Source organism: Trichomonas vaginalis, chromosome V (assembly GCF_026262505.1).
Source record: "Trichomonas vaginalis G3 chromosome V, whole genome shotgun sequence".
In the NCBI taxonomy this organism is placed as follows: Eukaryota; Parabasalia; order Trichomonadida; family Trichomonadidae; genus Trichomonas; species Trichomonas vaginalis.
This window is the reverse complement of record NC_067207.1, coordinates 28,607,029-28,624,168: the sequence shown is the minus strand read 5'-3', so window position 1 is coordinate 28,624,168 and position 17,140 is coordinate 28,607,029. Positions and strand designations below refer to the sequence as shown.

Here is a 17,140-nt window from a genome sequence, read left to right as displayed (position 1 = left end):
GATTGAATCAATATCTATACCTCATTTCAATTTTTACACTTGGCACAGCAATAATCTATATTACCATAGTATGTTCTGTAATATCTTATTATATGGTGAGATATTTAACATATTATAGAACTTCATAAATTTCATCTTAATTTTAGAGTTTACCGAATCAACATCAGTAATACTCTTTGAAACAATGGAGAATTCCGAATAAAAAGAAGTCATATATATAAATTTGATAATTGATTGATATATTATGTAACCATGTCATATCAAACTGAATATAAGCTATACTGACGTATTCTTAGACTGTTTGATTATCTAAGTTGAATTTGAAAGAGAATGTAAAAATTGAATTAGGATGGATAGCTATTTTTCAAAATTTGCTTGTGGATGTAATGATTTCATAATCGAAAGGAGCATATTATAGTACTCTAAAGCTCCATCTCAAAATCTAAGTTTACAAAAAACAATTTTTTTTACAATAAAAACTCGTTATTCGATGACTTCTCCTCCTGTGATTGTTATTGATAATGGCTCAGGCTTTATCAAAGTAGGCATTGCAGGTAATGAAGCTCCAAAGTCTATCTTCCCTTCAATTATTGGTACGCCAAAGTCCGATCAATTGATGGTTGGTGGACAAAATAAAGATTATTTTGTTGGATTTGAAGCAGTTGCAAAAAAGGACTTACTCAATCTTAAACACCCTATTGAAAACGGTGTGATTAATAATTGGGAAGATATTGAAAGAATTTGGCGCCATTCATTTTATGATGAGCTCCATCTTGTACCAGAGGACTATGCAGTATTAGTAACAGAAAAACCACTTACACAGAGAAGCCATCGCGAGAAGCTAATGCAAATAATGTTCGAAACATTCAACGTAAAAGCCTATAATTCACAAATGCAGCCTATTCTTGCTTTGTTCAGTTTAGGTAAGACAGCTGGTATAGTATACGACTCCGGTGAAGGTGTATCTCAGACAGTTTCTGTTTATGAAGGCTATGGAATTACACATACAATAGTTCAAAGCGCTGTATCAGGAAATGATCTCACAAAATATCTCTACGAAAAATTGAAAGACAAAAATGTCGATCTTTCAACAGCAAATCAAATTAAAGAAAGAGCTTGTAAAGTTGCTCTCGATTACGCAACAGCATTGCAGGAAAAGGAAGATCCACTTCCATATACACTTCCTGATGGCTCTGTTATTGAATTAGGTACAGAAAGAATCACATGTCCCGAATTCTTCTTCCAGCCATCATTAATGGGTGCTAAATGCGAGAGTGTTCACCAGGGCATTCTTAACTCTATTACCAAATGTGAAAAAGAGATACAGAGTACCTTATTTAGTAATATCATTTTGGCTGGTGGTTCAACAATGTTCCGTGGCCTTCCAGAACGTATCCAAAAGGAAATTGTGTCTCTCGCACCACCATCAGAGAAAGTTAACGTTATTGCAACTGCTGGAAGGCGAAATGCAGTTTGGCTTGGAGGAAGCGTCATTGCATCCCTTGAGGCATTCCCACAAATGTCTATTGAAAAAGCTGAATACACAGAAGAAGGTGTTTCTATTGTCCATAGAAAATGTTATTGCTGATTTTGTTCTTTTATTATTTTTAATCACTAATAAAGGTATATTTATACTTAGCTCGATGAATTTACATATTCATTCTCTTAATATGTATATTTTTGATTATGACTCAATGTAAAATTCATTTTTAATTGATATGAGTATGATATGGTAATCAGCGATATGGCTAACTCGTATTACCATTATATTCAATGAAAATAAATGCAACTAAATTCAATTTTTAACAAATTTCAAAAACTAAGCTGTGAGAATCAAAATTCAAAATATGAAGTCACTGAATTCTTTGAAGTGAAGATAATTCTCACTCATCTTATATGTTAACATATCACAATCTTCTGGATCAAATAAATTTATCTGGTCCTGGATGTTTGATTTTGACAAAAGACAATAAAATTAGATGCTTCTAAACCTTTTACGCATTGCTAAATATGATTAGTTTACATATTCTCGACTGTGAACACTTAATTATGAATCAATTTCCGAAAAAAAAAAGAAAAAAATCACAAAGATTTTGAATTTTAAATAGAAAATTTGTAAATTCTTTTATTTCATGAGATTCATGAACTCGTTGTAAACCTTTGTGCAGAGTTCATTAGCTTCCTCTTGTGTGTGAGCTTCACCAATAACACGAACGATTGGTTCTGTGTTAGATCTTCTTACGTGAACCCACCAGTTCTCGTGGTCAACTCTGAGACCATCAGCCTCGTTGAGTTTGATTGCATCTCCGTATGTCTTTGTCATATTCTCCTTCCACTGCTCGATGAGCTTTGGAACGTTCTGTCCTGCCTTCATTGGGATCTTCTTCTTGGAGATTCTCCATTGTGGAAGAGCTCCCTTGACCTGTGAGATTGTGATCTTTGGATCTTTCTCACGTTCAGCGGCGAAGAGCTGAAGGACCATGGCTGTTGCAACAAGAGCATCACGGCCAATGTGGCAGGAAGTGAGCATGACACCACCATTTCCTTCTCCACCGATCTCTGAGCCGACTTCGACCATCTTCATGGCGACGTTGACTTCACCGATTGGTGTTCCGTAGCATGTAACGCCATTCTCCTTGCAGATGTCGTCGACAGCGCGAGATGTGGAAATGTTGCGGCAAACTGGTGTCTTGATGCCACCGTACTTGAGAGCGTAGTTGACAGCGAGTGCAAGTGTGTATTCTTCGACGAGTGGTTTGCCATCTTCGCCGATGAGAACGCAGCGATCTGAATCTGGGTCAACGGCGATACCGATATCGTGGCCCTTGACGGCTTCAGCGAGCTGTGTAAGGTTCTCTGGGATTGGCTCTGGTGTATGGGCGAATAAACCTGTTGGTTCTGTGTTTAATTCTGTAACTTCGCAACCGAGTTGGCGGAGAATGACTGGGATTGCGAGTGAGCCAGCACCATTGATTGTATCGACAGCAACCTTGAAGTGCTGCTTCTTGATCTTCTCGACATCGATGAACTTTTGGCCGAAGATGTTGTTGATATGGTCTTGGATGGCGTTTGGATAGTTTGTAAGTGTGCCAAGCTTGTCCCAGGTGGCATACTTTGAGTGCTTGCATGAGAACATCTCGTCGCAATTGTGCTGATCAAGGAAGATGCCTGTGTATTCGACAAACTTGAGGCCACACCACTGCTGTGGGTTGTGAGAAGCTGTGATGATGATACCACCACATGCCTTGAACTGCTGAACCATAAGTTGAACTGTTGGTGTTGGAACAATGCCAATATCTACGACATCGATTCCGCATGCCATGAGAGCACCTGTTGTAACTTGCTTGATCCATGAAACAGCTGGGCGTGTATCATAGCCTAAGATGACTTGTTTGCCTTTGCCCTTTGTAAGCTGAAGACCAGCAAATCCAGAAACGTACTTGGCAACAACTTCTGGTATAAGGGAATCACCGACCACGCCGCGGATGCCGGAGATTGTGAGCATGAGAGTCTCAGAGGAACTCATTTTGAGTGATGTTTAGAAAAATCAGATAACAAAAATTGAATTAGAACCATCGTCTGGCCATTTTAAAATATCTTTAAAAATTAATAAGGATGTGATTATTTAGACATTAAAAAACTTTGCCGAAAAAGTGTCATTTATAGGAAAATGACATTTTGGAATTATTAGACTATTTAAGCACGTGCAGCATAGAAAGATGATAAGTCAAACAATTTGAACTCAAGTTTGATAAAAAAAAGTATCAACAATTTATTGTCTTATATTGGGCTGTCATAACAGCTTTGATGTGATTATCTTGTATTATTAAAGATAATTTAAGGAAGTTGACTCATAATTTACGAATTATTAACTATATATACTTCTTCTTCCATTAAGTAATCAGCAAGCCTGTTATGATTAAGTTATATGTCATAGCATTAACAATTTTGATATGTGAATACAAAAATTACATATTAATAATGCCTCCTCATAAATTAGCTAAAATTTTTGGGGTTGTTATAGGTAGAAATATGAGATTCGAATAGGGATATAGAATCGATAGCAATGTAAATGCGGGTGCTTCCCAACACTATCGGATATTCAAATTTTTTGCTATCAGGAACATTATAAAATTAGAAAGTACTAGCATTGCGGAACAATTACTCACAAAGTTGATACCAAGGATGTTATAGAATAACCACGTAACAATTTAATTTTTCCCAATATTAAACTTGAATTTACGCCCTACATGTAATCGAAAATTTTCCGGCATACGATTATTTTCCATTGAAAAAAATGTCAAAAAACATTGAAAAATTAACATTTATTCTTAATATCATGTATGAACGATGCAAGAAATGTCTTGGAAATTAACATTCTATTTGGAATTTTTGAAAGATCAATGAACCTGGCAATAAAAGGTAAATAACATTGGATATTAATTTTCTAAAAAAATTGAATGTGCTCACATTAAAATAAAACTCTAATAACTGTTAAATTATGCTATGTAGCATCCTTGGTTTTTGCATATTGTTACCCCGTGCTCGAGTAAATATTTTTTAATATCTCTTGAAGTTTCTGTAATTGTAGCTCCCAAAGGATATTTGATATTATAAATAGAACTTTATAAAACAAAAATATATTTGAAAAGAAAGAAAATTTTATAAAACAATGAAAAGTATAATAAGAAAGAGAATTGCATAAAACAGCAATAAATATGAAAAGAAAAAGAATGTAATAATACTATAATAAATATGAAAAGAAGGATAATCATATAAAGCAATGATTAATATGAAATGAAAAAGAATCATATAAAGTAATGATAAATATGAAACGAAAGAGAATAAGTTTAATGTTAACATCTGCACCATGTTCAACTAAGAATTTGACAATTTCCATTGAATTCTCGTTGATTGCAAAACTAAGTGGACATCTATTAAAAATAGAGAGAATTTCATTAAACAATGATAAACATGAAAAAGAAAGAAAATTTCACAAGGCAAAGTTTAATATGAAAAGAAAGGAAATGATATAAAACAATGATGAATATGAAAAGAAATGAAATGATATAAAACAATGAAATACATGATAAGAATGAGAATATCTTAAAACAGTAATAAATATGAAAAGAGAGAAAACACCACAAAACATTGATAAATGTGAAAAGAAATATAATGCAATAATATGAAGTTAAATATGTGAAGAAAATGAAATTCATAAAGCAATAATAAACATGAAAAGAAGGAAAATTACATAAAACAACAATAAATATGAAAAGAAACAGAATGTAATAATGCTATAATAAATGTAAAAAGAATAAAAATTTGATAAAACAATGATAGATATGAAAAGAAATAGATTAAGTATCAAATTAACATTTGCGCCATGCTCAACTAATAATTTGACAATTTCTATTGAATTTTCTTTAATTGCAATACTAAGAGGGCATTCATCAATAATGAGAGAACTTCATTAAGCAATGTTAAATATGAAAAGAAAGCTAATATAATAATACTATAATAAATATGAAAAGAAAGAAAATGTAATAAAGTAATGATTAATATGAAAAGAGAGATAATTCCATACAATAAGGAAAAATATTAAAAGAAAGTAAATGTAATAAAACAATGATCAATATGAAAAGAAAGAGAATGAAATAAAACAATGACAAATATAAAAAGTAAGAAAATATGATAAAATAATGAAAAATATGAAAAGAAAGAGAATGTAATAACATTATAATAAATATGAAAAGATAGAGAATTGCAGAAAGCATTGATAAATATGAAAAGAAAGAGAATCCAATAAAGCAATGATAAATATGAAAAGTAAGATAATTCTTTAACACAATGATAAATGTGAAAAGAAAGATTATTTCATAAAGCAATGATTAATATGAAAAGAAAGATAATTTGATAAAACAATGATCGATAAAAAAAAAAAAAAAAAAGGTAGTGGGGCTTCCAGGGGCTGCGCCCCTTCTAGCCCCTAAGAAATTTTGCCCAAGACCCAAGAGGAGGACCGAACCCCAGCCGACCAGCCGGTGACTTTTTTGTAGAGCACTCAAAATAGTATAACTTTGTCCGGACAAGTAAGGGTCTATCGTCGCTACAGGAAAAGTTACGGGCGTTCCAAGGAAGTATACTTTGAGAAGCCTTTTCTCCCTTTTAAAAACAAGATAGGACGGTTATTTTAAAAACTGACAACACTTTGACCGAGTAGTTTTTTGTGCTGAACAAATAGTGTCATATAAACATCTGTCAAAAACCGCTTTTTAACTTCACTTAAAATGCCACGTAAGCTACGTAAGAATATACGTAAGAGGAAGGGAGCATTGAAACATCCAATAGTAAAACTGACACCACAACAACAGTTGCAACAACAAATGATGAATGACCCCACTATGTTGCAACAAATGTCAAGCAACCCTATGCTTTTAAACCGAGTTATTGGTGCACAGAGTGGAGGTTTAAGAGCGGCACTTTTTAGCGAAATGGCAGGCTATGGTGGAGCTGCAGACGGAACAGCTTATAACCCTCAAAGTCAAATGAATTTGAGTTCACTCAAAAATCAAATAACAGATGTCAAAAAGTCAAACATAGACATACAGAAACAAATAAGTGAAAACGAAAAGAAACTAGAATATGACAGACACACAAAGAAACTAAATGAGTTAAACGTAGAGAAAAGAAGAAAGAAGAACAACTGAAAGAACTAAGTACAGAGAATATGCGAAAAAAGTGTCAGAAAAAGCAGCAGAAGTAGCAAAAATGGAACAAGATGTTATAAATTTGAAAAACCATACTACTCAATATAAAGTACTGAAAGATGAAGAGATAAAACAAAAAGCCCTGAAGACATATATGGATAGCGATGAGTATAAAAAAGAAGTTGAAGCAAATGTAAAGGCAGAAAAACTTTTACAGTTGCAAAACCAAACCGTACAGTATGAAAACTTAGCACAAGAAAGTAAAAATAACGACGCAGCCATGCAAAAGGCAATGAAAAGCGCAGAATATATAAAAGCTAATAATGACTGGTTAGATGCCCAAGCCAACGCCAAAGCAGCCCAACTTATAGGGTCAATAAGGACAAAAATACAAGCGGATGAAGACAGTTCAAATGAAGCTTTAATGAATGCTGACTTTAAGAACGCCTTCGAAGCTCTTCATAGTAAGGTGAAACTAGTGAACGACTTCTCATCTGGAAAGAAACTGAAGTCTGAAGGTTTCGACAACGAGTTAAGAGAAGTAGCACAAAATATGACGAAAATAACAGATGCAGCAACGAGACAGGCAGTTCAAAGTGCCTATGACGCCGTTAGAGCAACTGTTGTGGAAAGTCAAGAAAAAGAGTTACAACAGACTAAAACAGACCTAGTAAATGCTTTCTTAAGAACGAAAAGTCAGGTAGGACATTATGCTGCAGATGGAACATATGTGCCAGCTGGTGGAACTTATATACCACCAAACCTCCAAGAGAAGCACCTGCACCAGGACTACCTAAAACATTTACATCGTCACATGGACACAGACACAGGCATGCACCAAAACCAACACAACAACCAACACAACAACCAACAGTTCAAAACACTGCACCACAACCAACAGTTCAAAATCCAGCACCACAACCAACAGTTCAAAACACTGCACCACAACCAACAGTTCAAAACACTGCACCACAACCAACAGTTCAAAACACTGCACCACAACCAACAGTTCAAAACACTGCACCACAAACAGAGCAAGGACATAAAAGAAGTAGAGAACAAGGAAACCAAGAATTCTTAAAAATGCTTAAGGAAGACTATGGTTACCCAGATACTCTTGACTTTAGTGACAGATATAAAGAAGCTATTAGAAAGTTCAAGGAAGGAAATACTGACCCGAACCTATTTAGCTTTATGGTTCAGCACCAAATGGGATATAATTTCAAACCTGGAAAATACAAGCTCGCTAAGGGATATGATTTAATAGCATATCATCCAAATGACATGGATGAATTTACTCCGAGATATTTGGTGTCAGAGATAAATGATAATTCAACTATCTTCATGAAACGCGTAAAAATAGAGACGGAACGAAAGAAGAAAGGGTTATGAATGCGGATGGCTTAAATAGGGAACTTGTTAAAAACGGTCTCGGAATATATGAAATGCCAGCAGATGAGGTACAAGAAACTCCACAGGAAGAAGTTCAGATACAACCAGACATGGAAGAAATAGTTCAGCAACAACAGCTAGAAGAGCCTGAAGGAAACGAACAAGTCCCTCCTTTGGAAACTAACTTCACAGAACTAGATGAAGATTTGGAACAGCCGAAAAATCTTGACCCTCAACAAGAGTATGCGGAGAATATGGAATCTTTCCAAGAGTCTAAGAAAAATTCGGCTGACATAGTAGAAGAATATCGAAAAATGTTCGCCGACATACAAAAGACTCCAACATCAGATGAAAATATTCAGCATAGAATGGAAAACTGAAAGAAAGTGTACGCAAATACAACAATCCTTTTTACTTACGACCATATAACGTTCAATCTTTGGCTGAACTCGGTGAAAATAAAAGGTTAAATTTCACCAAAACATATAGAAATGAAACATGTTTTAAAGTTCATTCAGAACCTAACCAATATGGAAACAAACCTACTTTTGTTTCTGCAGACTATGGAACTACAATGAGATGGGGTCATAAAGCTAATCCGGATAGGTGGTTCATAAACTTACAACCACAATTCCAAGAAGTTGTAGACGCAATGGAAGTGAATGGTGAACCAGATATAGCTGGTATTTTCAGCGCGGCTTTAATGCCATTGAAAGATATGAAACATGCAGATATTTTGGACCAGTATGAAATGAACATGGCTGATGAAATATAACACCTGACGTTCTAGAACATTTATCTCAAAGAACTACACAGAACCATAGAGATGGTATATTTGGTGAAGAGTTTAGAAAGAAAGTTAGGGAGATAGAAGGAAGAGAACCTATTGTACATGACCTTGCAAACGAAAGTTTACAAAATGTCATAAAAACTTACTTTGCAGACAATGAACTGAGAAGGGATGAATATTTAAGAAAACTCAAATGGACAGTACCAAATGAAATGTTAGTATTGAAAAACATGTTCCTTGACAAAATAAAACCAACTACAGAAATAAATGACGCAAGCCTGAAACGTTGGGTAAAAGCTTTCCCATTCACAAAAGATATTATTGGTAACATGGAAAGAAAACCAGAATGGCTACAAAAACATATATTTGGAAACGAGCTTATTCCATATGGACAAGCTATATTTGAAGAGCTTGAACCGGAAACTCAGGAAAGAGTCATGCAAACAATACGCGAAGACTCAAATACAAACTATGACAAAATCTTTCTAGGATATAGGTTACCTGAGATGGGCGACCAGAGCCCAAAGGCAAAAAGGACATGGGAAATTTACAACATACTAGGTGAACATGAGGCAAAGATGCAACAACTTGAAGCAGAGGGCAAGTTACCAAAAGCGACACCAAAGAAGAAGAGAAGAGTAGAACAAAGTGAAAGTAGTGAAGAAGTAACTTCATCTAGTGAAAGTAGTGGCAATGAAGGAAAAAGAAGAGTTAAAAACTCAGTCAGGAAGAAAGTAAAGCTTGGTCCGAGTGGGTTCTATTATGACACATAAATCCAACTATTCTATATTTTTACCCATATGAAATGTACGCCGCTCAGAATATAACGCCAACAGTTTTGGATGCCATGAACGGAAATGTTTCCGAATGGTATAACGAATGCGACAATGCCATTAGAAGGTCAGAAATAGTTCCTGGAACTTACGAATATACAACTGCTGTTCTTATGGAAACGTAGGTGAGTTTGGAGAAGGTTCTTCAACAACAGTAGATATTGCTTGCGACAGGTTTCATATTATTTCTATTGACAACTCATTCTTATACGTGGAACAAGACATTGAAATAAAACCTTCTGCCAAGTTGTCTGACAAGAAAGGTTGCAATGGAATTTTCTATGTCGGATACCAATATGCTCCAGAAGTTTTCATGGGATATAAGATATATTCTAACTCTGACTTAGTTCAAACAGTAACATGGGCAAACTATGAATGGTTCGCTTTGAGAAACTCAGTACAACCACAAGCTAGAGAACAAACAGACCAGTATGCAAATATTGAGAAAATAAGAAGACTTGACCCTAACGTTCCAGGAGTTTATGTTAACCTTTCTGGACAAACTGCAAGCAGCAGTAACCAAAGTAAAACTGAAACTTAGAGTTCCTTTGTCATCTTTCCTCATCTTCAGGTTTTTAAGATACTTGCCAAACTGGGCAGGAAAAATTTCTATCGAACTTACCAAGCAAAAATAACTTAGTCATTGCACCAACACAAGACCCATTCACTATTACAGACGTAAAGGGAACAAATCAAACGTCATTCGCCGAATTTTGCAAAGACAAAGTTGACTTAGACTTTGGTTTCTCAAACTTCAACAATGAAGTAAACTATTATTTCAATGCTGCTGGAACTGCTTGGGACCCAGTTAAGTTTACATGCGAAAAGTTTGAATGCAAGAGAATAGAAAGCAGACTTGCAGTCTATATGTTGGACCCAGATATTTCAAATGCTTTAGCTGCCAAATATATTGCAGTTCCACTTATGTTCCCTATACACCAAATATCTGTCAAAGACTTTGCAGGTGAAGTTGGAAACCAAAGTGCTGACCCAGGTGCAAGAACAGATATTGCTTTAACAACTGCAATGAAACATGCAGATACTATGTTTGTACTGTTCAGACGAAACTATAAATGACTATTCTTGTTTCTACAACCCCGGTATTAAATATCATATAAACATAGATGGCAAATATTATCCAAGAGAAGAATATTCTACAGTTGAGGATATGAGGTCATACAACTTGACATTAGATGCTATGAACTTTAACAACAACTTCACAACAACCATTAACCCTGAAATGCAAAGTTCTATTATGCCATATGTGAAAGTATGGACTCATACAGGAGGTCAAAAAACTCAATATACAAATGGAGACCGTTCAAACTTTTGGCTTGGCATTCCATTTGCTGACTCAGAAGACTTTATGGGTGGTATTTCAACTGTTGGTACTGTAAAATACAATATACTGGTGACAGAGACGGTCCAGATGAACTGAGAGCAAAGAAGTTTACAAAACCAATAGCACTTTTCACGGAAGATGCTCTTTTGAAGATTCGTTCGATGAAACCTGCTGGGGCTCCTCAGATTGGCATAACGACAGCTTCCATCGAGCAGATTTTGGCAGCAGGTCAGTAAGTTGTTCTTGAACTGACTTCTCTCCGTCAAATATTGACAGTACGCCAGTTTTGACATAATATTGTAAGATAAACTTACCTTTAGAAATATCTGTAAGTTTTGTTGTTATATTTTTGTCAACGTCAAGAACTTTCACCATTTCAGTTATACCAACTTTCTTTGCTTTATGGAAATATTTTGGTTCAGCAAATATTGCTATTCTATAACATTTACCATTGTTTGTATAAAGAACTATTCTGTCAATGTATTTGTATTGTTTGTGTGTGTAAACTTTGTTCTGCTTCAATTCGAAAGATATACTCGAATACGTCCATCTTTTTATTCTAAGTAAAATGTCATTTCCGAAAAATAGAAGCGTGAGTGTTTCAAAAGGTTTAATGGCGGTGGCAGATGTGAAGTTAAATTCACCAACTCAAACAAACAGTCAAAGTGTTGTTGTCAATGTCAAAGACAGAGATGTTGAAGTGGGGAAACCATACGAAGACGAAGATGGTATAACAATTGTTCCTGTAAAAGAACAACCAACATATCCTGAAGTTAGCAGAGACTTAAGTTCTGTTGCAGATATTCGAAACGACTACCAACAACTGAAAGACAAACTTCAAACTCAGGAGAAGATTTGTCAAGCTTTAGGTATAATGTTAAACTTGGTCGAACACAACCCTGTAAAAGTGAACTCATATGTCATTGCACCTCATGAAGTCTTGAAAGAACTATTGAAACTTTTGACAGAGGCAGACGATATAAACATCAAAGAAATAGAACCCGACATTAGTTGCTGTGGTGTTTCATATAATGTCATTGACAAGATATACGTTATGAAAGGAGGTGAAACGTTGAACTTAAAGTATAGTTTCCCAGACGTCATAAAAATATTTGACGACCACAACATTTCATTAAAATTTATTTGCTAAGTAAAAATGTCAAAACTTCTTGAAAGATGTTTGAAGAAAAATAATATTAGACTTTATTTCATGTAAAGGACTTTACACACTTTTGAACGATATGAAAGACCCTGTTTTGTTTGTTCGTGTAGACAAAGGAAAGTTCTATGTCTTTACAAAATATTTGAACTTCTTAGACAGAGAACTTCAAGAAACGCCATGTGAAAGTTTAGATGAAGTTCTTCTCCACTTTCAGAAAAACTTTTAAATATATATAAATGGCAGAAGATATAATGGTTTATACTATTACGACTAAAAACCCTGAGTCATATAATTCTATAACAACAAACTTACAAAGTCCTCAAGGACGGTATTGTAAACTAACTTTAAACACAATGACGACTAAAGCCTGTTTTGCTCTTTTGACACCAGAAGACTTTATTGTTGTGAATGGTAAAAATACTCCTTTGAAGATACTTACTCAGATATACCACCAACAGGTTTTGTTGACTTATTTAATACTTTAAGTACGGGTGTAACATGTGCTGCAACTAGAGCAGGTTTCATTATGTTTGGATGTCCGACTGAGTTTACTATAAACGATATGAGCTATAATACAAAACTTATTTCTGGTTTTTACTACCAACAGTTTCCTATAACAGGAAAAGGTGTCATACAAGGAATGTCTATTCCATTGACATTAAGCACACCAATCTTATATATTGTTTCAAACTTAGGTTCAAAGTGTTATTCGAATGTCGACAGAAACTATTATGACCAAAAGATACTTATGCGTATAAACAATACTTTCTCTGCTGGTTTGCCTATTGTTCATTCGAATGCAGAATTTTCAACCTTAGTGAACTCAAACACTTTGGCAATTATAACGTTGACATTAGTTGACGCAAACTTGTTCCTGTAAACTTTTTATGTCCTATGTATTTGTCAATGACGGCAGAAAGTTTCGAATTGGAAGATGCAACTGGTGAAAGTATTGTATTACAAGAACAACTTCAACAACAAATAGCTCAAGAACAACAAATGCAACAAATGCAACAACAAAGTCAAGAATAAAAAAAATATTTTTTTTTATTTTTTATAAAAATGTACAGAATAGATGTTTCAGATTTTTATGACTTCCAAGCATTCAGAAATATGTGTCCATTTCGAGACTATAACAAAGCAGTCGAGAATTTGAAACGTTTAGTCATTTATGTTGACTCTGCCCCAGAATGTTATGTCATGAAAGAATGGGATTGTTGTCTTTAACAAACCAGAGCAACAATAGTTTCAGAACAAGAATGTAGACAGAAACTTAAGAAAATAAAAGTCGTACAAGTTGGCATGAAGATGTTAGATGCTTGGGATATCTTATTGTCAAAGTTTAGAAGATTTTTCAGTTCGAGGTATAAAGTTCTATACACCTTCTCCAAACTTCTATTCTATCTTCACTGGATATAAATACGAACAAGTAGAATGGAAAGAAAATATTATAGAAGCTTGGTTAGACCATGTCAAAGAAATTATATGCAATGGAAACGAAAAGGTTTATGAGTATATCTTATGTTGGTTTGCAAACATCTTACAACATCCAAGTGCTAAAAATGAAAACTGCTCTCATTATAATTGGAAAACAAGGAACAGGTTAAGAACACATTCTTTACAGATATCTTATGCAAACTGTTAGAAGGTTATTCGAACCCTAATATGACAAACTTAGAAAACATCTGTGGCAAGTTTAACTCCTCAATAGAGAATATGAAACTTATAGTATGTAACGAACTTCAAAGTATAGATACAACAAAAGTTTTGAACTCAGATGCTTTGAAGAGTCTTATAACAGACAAAGTTGGAGTTGTTGAAAGAAAATATAAAGACCAAAGAGTTTGTGAAAATGTTGCAAACTTCATTATGGTTTCAAACAATTCTGTTCCGATGAAGTTAGAAAGTTCTGACAGAAGATATGTAGTTGTCAGAACGTCAGAAGCTCATATGCAAGATACAGAATATTTTGACGACTTAGCAGAAACTTTGACATCTGACTTTTACAACTACTTGTTCTCATATTTTATGACATTAGATATTTCAAAGTTCAATCCAAGACAAATTCCACATACCGAAGAGAGACAAACATTGTTAGAAGCAAACAAGAGTGTATATGAACTGTTCATAGATGAAACTGACTTTGAGTGTTTAGATGAAAGGTCATTGTACGATTCGTATAAACAATATTGTCAAGAATATGGTTATATGACAGCGTCTAAACGAACATTCTTGGCAAATGTCAAAAGTCTTTTAGACGTACAGAATGGTGTATATACAAAGAAAAATTTTTATGAGTAAATTTTAAAAAAAATATTTTTTTATCCGATAGAAAAGATGGCAAAATTCATCTCAGTAAACAAGTACATGTCAGGACTTAAAGAAGAACTAGACCCATTCACATATTTGAATGTTTACTTCTACCATTTTGAAAAGTCTTCATTCAGCAAAGTTTGGAACATCGAACCAGTTAAGTTTGCTATTGTGACTAAAAATGGTGCGAAATTTGAAGACTTAGACATAGAAGGTTTGTTAGCAGTCAAAGAAAGTTTTGACAGAAGGTTTTCAAACCTTAAAGAAGGCAAAGCATACAAACTTGTTATACCTTATGAACCAAAGAAAGCAGACGACTATGAATATTATGAGTCTAAGATAGTTGAAGTTCAAGGTAAATTGGGTAAAAAGATTTTAGAGTCTAAGCCAGTGTTTACTCCTAAAGAGGAAGAGAACATTGACATTGACCCAGAAATGTTCTAAAAATAAAATTTTATTTTTACATGTCAAATTTCTTTTTCTCTGGAACTGGTTCAGGTTCTTTCTTCTCTTCTTCTTTTTTCTCTTTCTTTTCTTTCTTCTTCTTTTCTGGTGGAGTTATGTCAAATTTCTCCGAACCATATTTATGTAAAAGTTCTTTGTCCTTTAATAGCTCTTCTATTCTGTTTTCTATTTCATCTTCAAGAACAGCGCATGTGTCTTCTTTGCATTCTAAGAAGTTTTGTTGGACTTCATCTCTCCAAGAGGCGTCATCTCTGTCAACAAGTCTGTCATTGACAAATTTTAAGACTGCTCTGCTTAATGTTTTATGGTTCTTGTCAAATTCCCAGAAACAGAACTTTAGAACAAATTCACCTTCTGTTTACACTATGTAAGATTTTATGGTCGACAGATGTTTTGCTGTCGAAAAGCTTATCTCGAATATAGATAGCGAAATCGCTAGACATTTTCTAAAAGATAAAAATTTTAATTTTTTCTAAAAATATGTTAGAAAAAAAGTTTGCTGACATTGACAAGAAAAATTTGAGAATGTTTTAAACAAGAACAAGAGGAAGTTAGAAAATGCTCAGATAAAAACCCATACATGACAAGTTCTTATTGCTCAGAATGGTATAACAGTCTAATTGCACCACCTGGTCGGGTAAGACTTTCACTTATCTTAAAATGGCTGCACAACAACAAGAACTAGATGAGAGAAAACCCATTTTTATGAGTTAGTTGTCATTTGTAGTACTTCTGTCAATTTGACCAAACCGTCAATTCGTTCAAAGATATTATAAAGAAGTCTAAGTTAGTATGTATAAAGGATACTGAGTTGTTAGATTGGATAAAGAAGTACCAAAGAAGAGTTTTGAAGTATAATGTATAAATGAGTATATAAATTCTAAGTTCAAAGACCCAAATGAGGAAATGCAGAGAATATTAGAGAAGAAACACTTCAGAAACAAACAGAAAGAGATAGAATACATTTCGAAGAAATTGCAATCTTACGATTGGAAGACATACCCTCATAGATGTCTTCTTATCTTAGATGACTTTGCTTCTCATCCTTTGCTTAAGAATAGAGAACAAGATATGTGTCGAATTCTTAAGAAGCTCAGACACTTTAACATCTCAGTCGTAATATGTGTACAGGCAGCAAAGAGTTTAAGTAAGGATGTTAAAAGAATACTTACTGACATTATACTTTTCCCGGATTGTCCGAAGACGATTTCATGGAACTTATGAAAAGAGTCCATGGCAGGTAAGTTTGACAGACATGAACTATGGGAGAAGTACAAAGTCATACAAGACCCTCATACTTCTTTCAGAATTCATATCTACGCGAAACAAAGTTCAAATTGTAAAAAGTCAAGCTTGAAAAATAAAGAGTTCATTTACTCTACTGTTTGAAGTTGTCAAAATACTCTGTTATTTTTTCTTTCAGTAGCGGTAAGTCTTCTTTGAAGGTAAAAATTGTACAACCTTTCATATCATAGTGTGTTTGAGTAACGTATCTTGAACTATTTGTTTCACATCTTCATTCGGTGTCATTGAAATCGGTAAGTTTTCGCGATAGAACCAATTTCTGTCAGATTTGTAAATCTTAGCAAGGTCGTAAAAGCTTTGTTGTTTCTTCTGACTAAATGCAACATAACCATATCTTTATCTTCTTCTTTCTCCAACTCTTCAGTATAAATCATATACTTATAGTTCTTTTCCTTTCCTTTTGGTACTGAACGTGGTATTTTCTGAATGCTTTTGTCTTTTGCTTCAATGACTTCATCTTTTGCTTGAAGTTTCTTTTCCATCTCTTCACGTTCTTGTCTATGAATTTCGTCAAGAAGTCTGTAAATATACCAAGCATAACGAGGCGAAGCCCACATTGCAACAGCATTTACAAGAAGTCTATGTACATACCAACCTCTCAAACCATTTGGCAAATTTTTACGATTTTCATGAGTTTTAGGCGACCCCGAAAAAAAGTCGGTCTCGCTGTGCTTCGCTTCAAAAGTCTTGTGTGCTTTGGTTTTTGAACCAATCGTCTGTTATGTTTGGTATCTGGAGCAAAACATGCTGTCAAAATACTTTGCATTTGTACATATCGTCTTTGACCGAACGAATGAGACGGAGTTGTTTGTTAAACTGTATGTACTC

The 17,140-nt window shown here is 34.3% G+C and overlaps 5 protein-coding genes and 7 pseudogenes across 12 annotated transcripts, besides 1 other annotated feature; 10 read left to right on the top strand and 2 right to left on the bottom strand.

The window, feature by feature from the left end:
- Positions 1-485: 485 nt before the first annotated feature.
- TVAGG3_0420330 (actin 3 family) lies at positions 486-1,639 on the top strand (the record flags this gene model as incomplete). Its single annotated transcript, XM_001324398.1, has 1 exon — positions 491-1,588. One exon carries the CDS (start codon positions 491-493, stop codon positions 1,586-1,588), a length of 1,098 nt encoding a protein of 365 aa, XP_001324433.1.
- Positions 1,640-2,125: 486 nt separating this feature from the next.
- On the bottom strand, positions 2,126-3,543 carry TVAGG3_0420320 (phosphoglucosamine mutase family; the record flags this gene model as incomplete). The annotated part of the gene is made up of 1 exon (XM_001324397.2): positions 2,126-3,526. The coding sequence occupies one exon, from the start codon at positions 3,524-3,526 to the stop codon at positions 2,126-2,128; it is 1,401 nt and encodes a 466-aa protein (XP_001324432.1).
- A 2,747-nt stretch (positions 3,544-6,290) lies between these two features.
- Positions 6,291-6,843, top strand: TVAGG3_0420310 (annotated as a pseudogene). The gene has a single exon. A coding segment is annotated over exon 1 (553 nt).
- Positions 6,844-6,864: 21 nt separating this feature from the next.
- On the top strand, positions 6,865-7,982 carry TVAGG3_0420300 (annotated as a pseudogene). Its single transcript has one exon. A coding segment is annotated over exon 1 (1,118 nt).
- Positions 7,983-7,994: 12 nt separating this feature from the next.
- On the top strand, positions 7,995-8,852 carry TVAGG3_0420290 (annotated as a pseudogene). The gene has a single exon. A coding segment is annotated over exon 1 (858 nt).
- Positions 8,853-9,237: 385 nt separating this feature from the next.
- TVAGG3_0420280 (uncharacterized protein) lies at positions 9,238-9,665 on the top strand (the record flags this gene model as incomplete). Its single annotated transcript, XM_051233414.1, has 1 exon — positions 9,238-9,381. A coding segment is annotated over one exon (144 nt), but the record flags the coding sequence as incomplete, so codon positions are not given.
- Positions 9,666-10,252: 587 nt separating this feature from the next.
- Positions 10,253-17,140: part of a mobile genetic element that runs on past the window's edge.
- Positions 11,681-12,217, top strand: TVAGG3_0420270 (protein of unknown function, DUF4106 family; the record flags this gene model as incomplete). Its single annotated transcript, XM_051233413.1, has 1 exon — positions 11,681-12,217. One exon carries the CDS (start codon positions 11,681-11,683, stop codon positions 12,215-12,217), a length of 537 nt encoding a protein of 178 aa, XP_051103143.1.
- On the top strand, positions 12,466-13,004 carry TVAGG3_0420260 (annotated as a pseudogene). The gene has a single exon. A coding segment is annotated over exon 1 (539 nt).
- TVAGG3_0420250 lies at positions 13,532-14,530 on the top strand (annotated as a pseudogene). The gene has a single exon. A coding segment is annotated over exon 1 (999 nt).
- On the top strand, positions 14,567-14,986 carry TVAGG3_0420240 (protein of unknown function, DUF4108 family; the record flags this gene model as incomplete). Its single annotated transcript, XM_051233412.1, has 1 exon — positions 14,567-14,986. One exon carries the CDS (start codon positions 14,567-14,569, stop codon positions 14,984-14,986), a length of 420 nt encoding a protein of 139 aa, XP_051103142.1.
- On the bottom strand, positions 15,003-15,450 carry TVAGG3_0420230 (annotated as a pseudogene). The gene has a single exon. A coding segment is annotated over exon 1 (448 nt).
- On the top strand, positions 15,488-16,247 carry TVAGG3_0420220 (annotated as a pseudogene). Its single transcript has one exon. A coding segment is annotated over exon 1 (760 nt).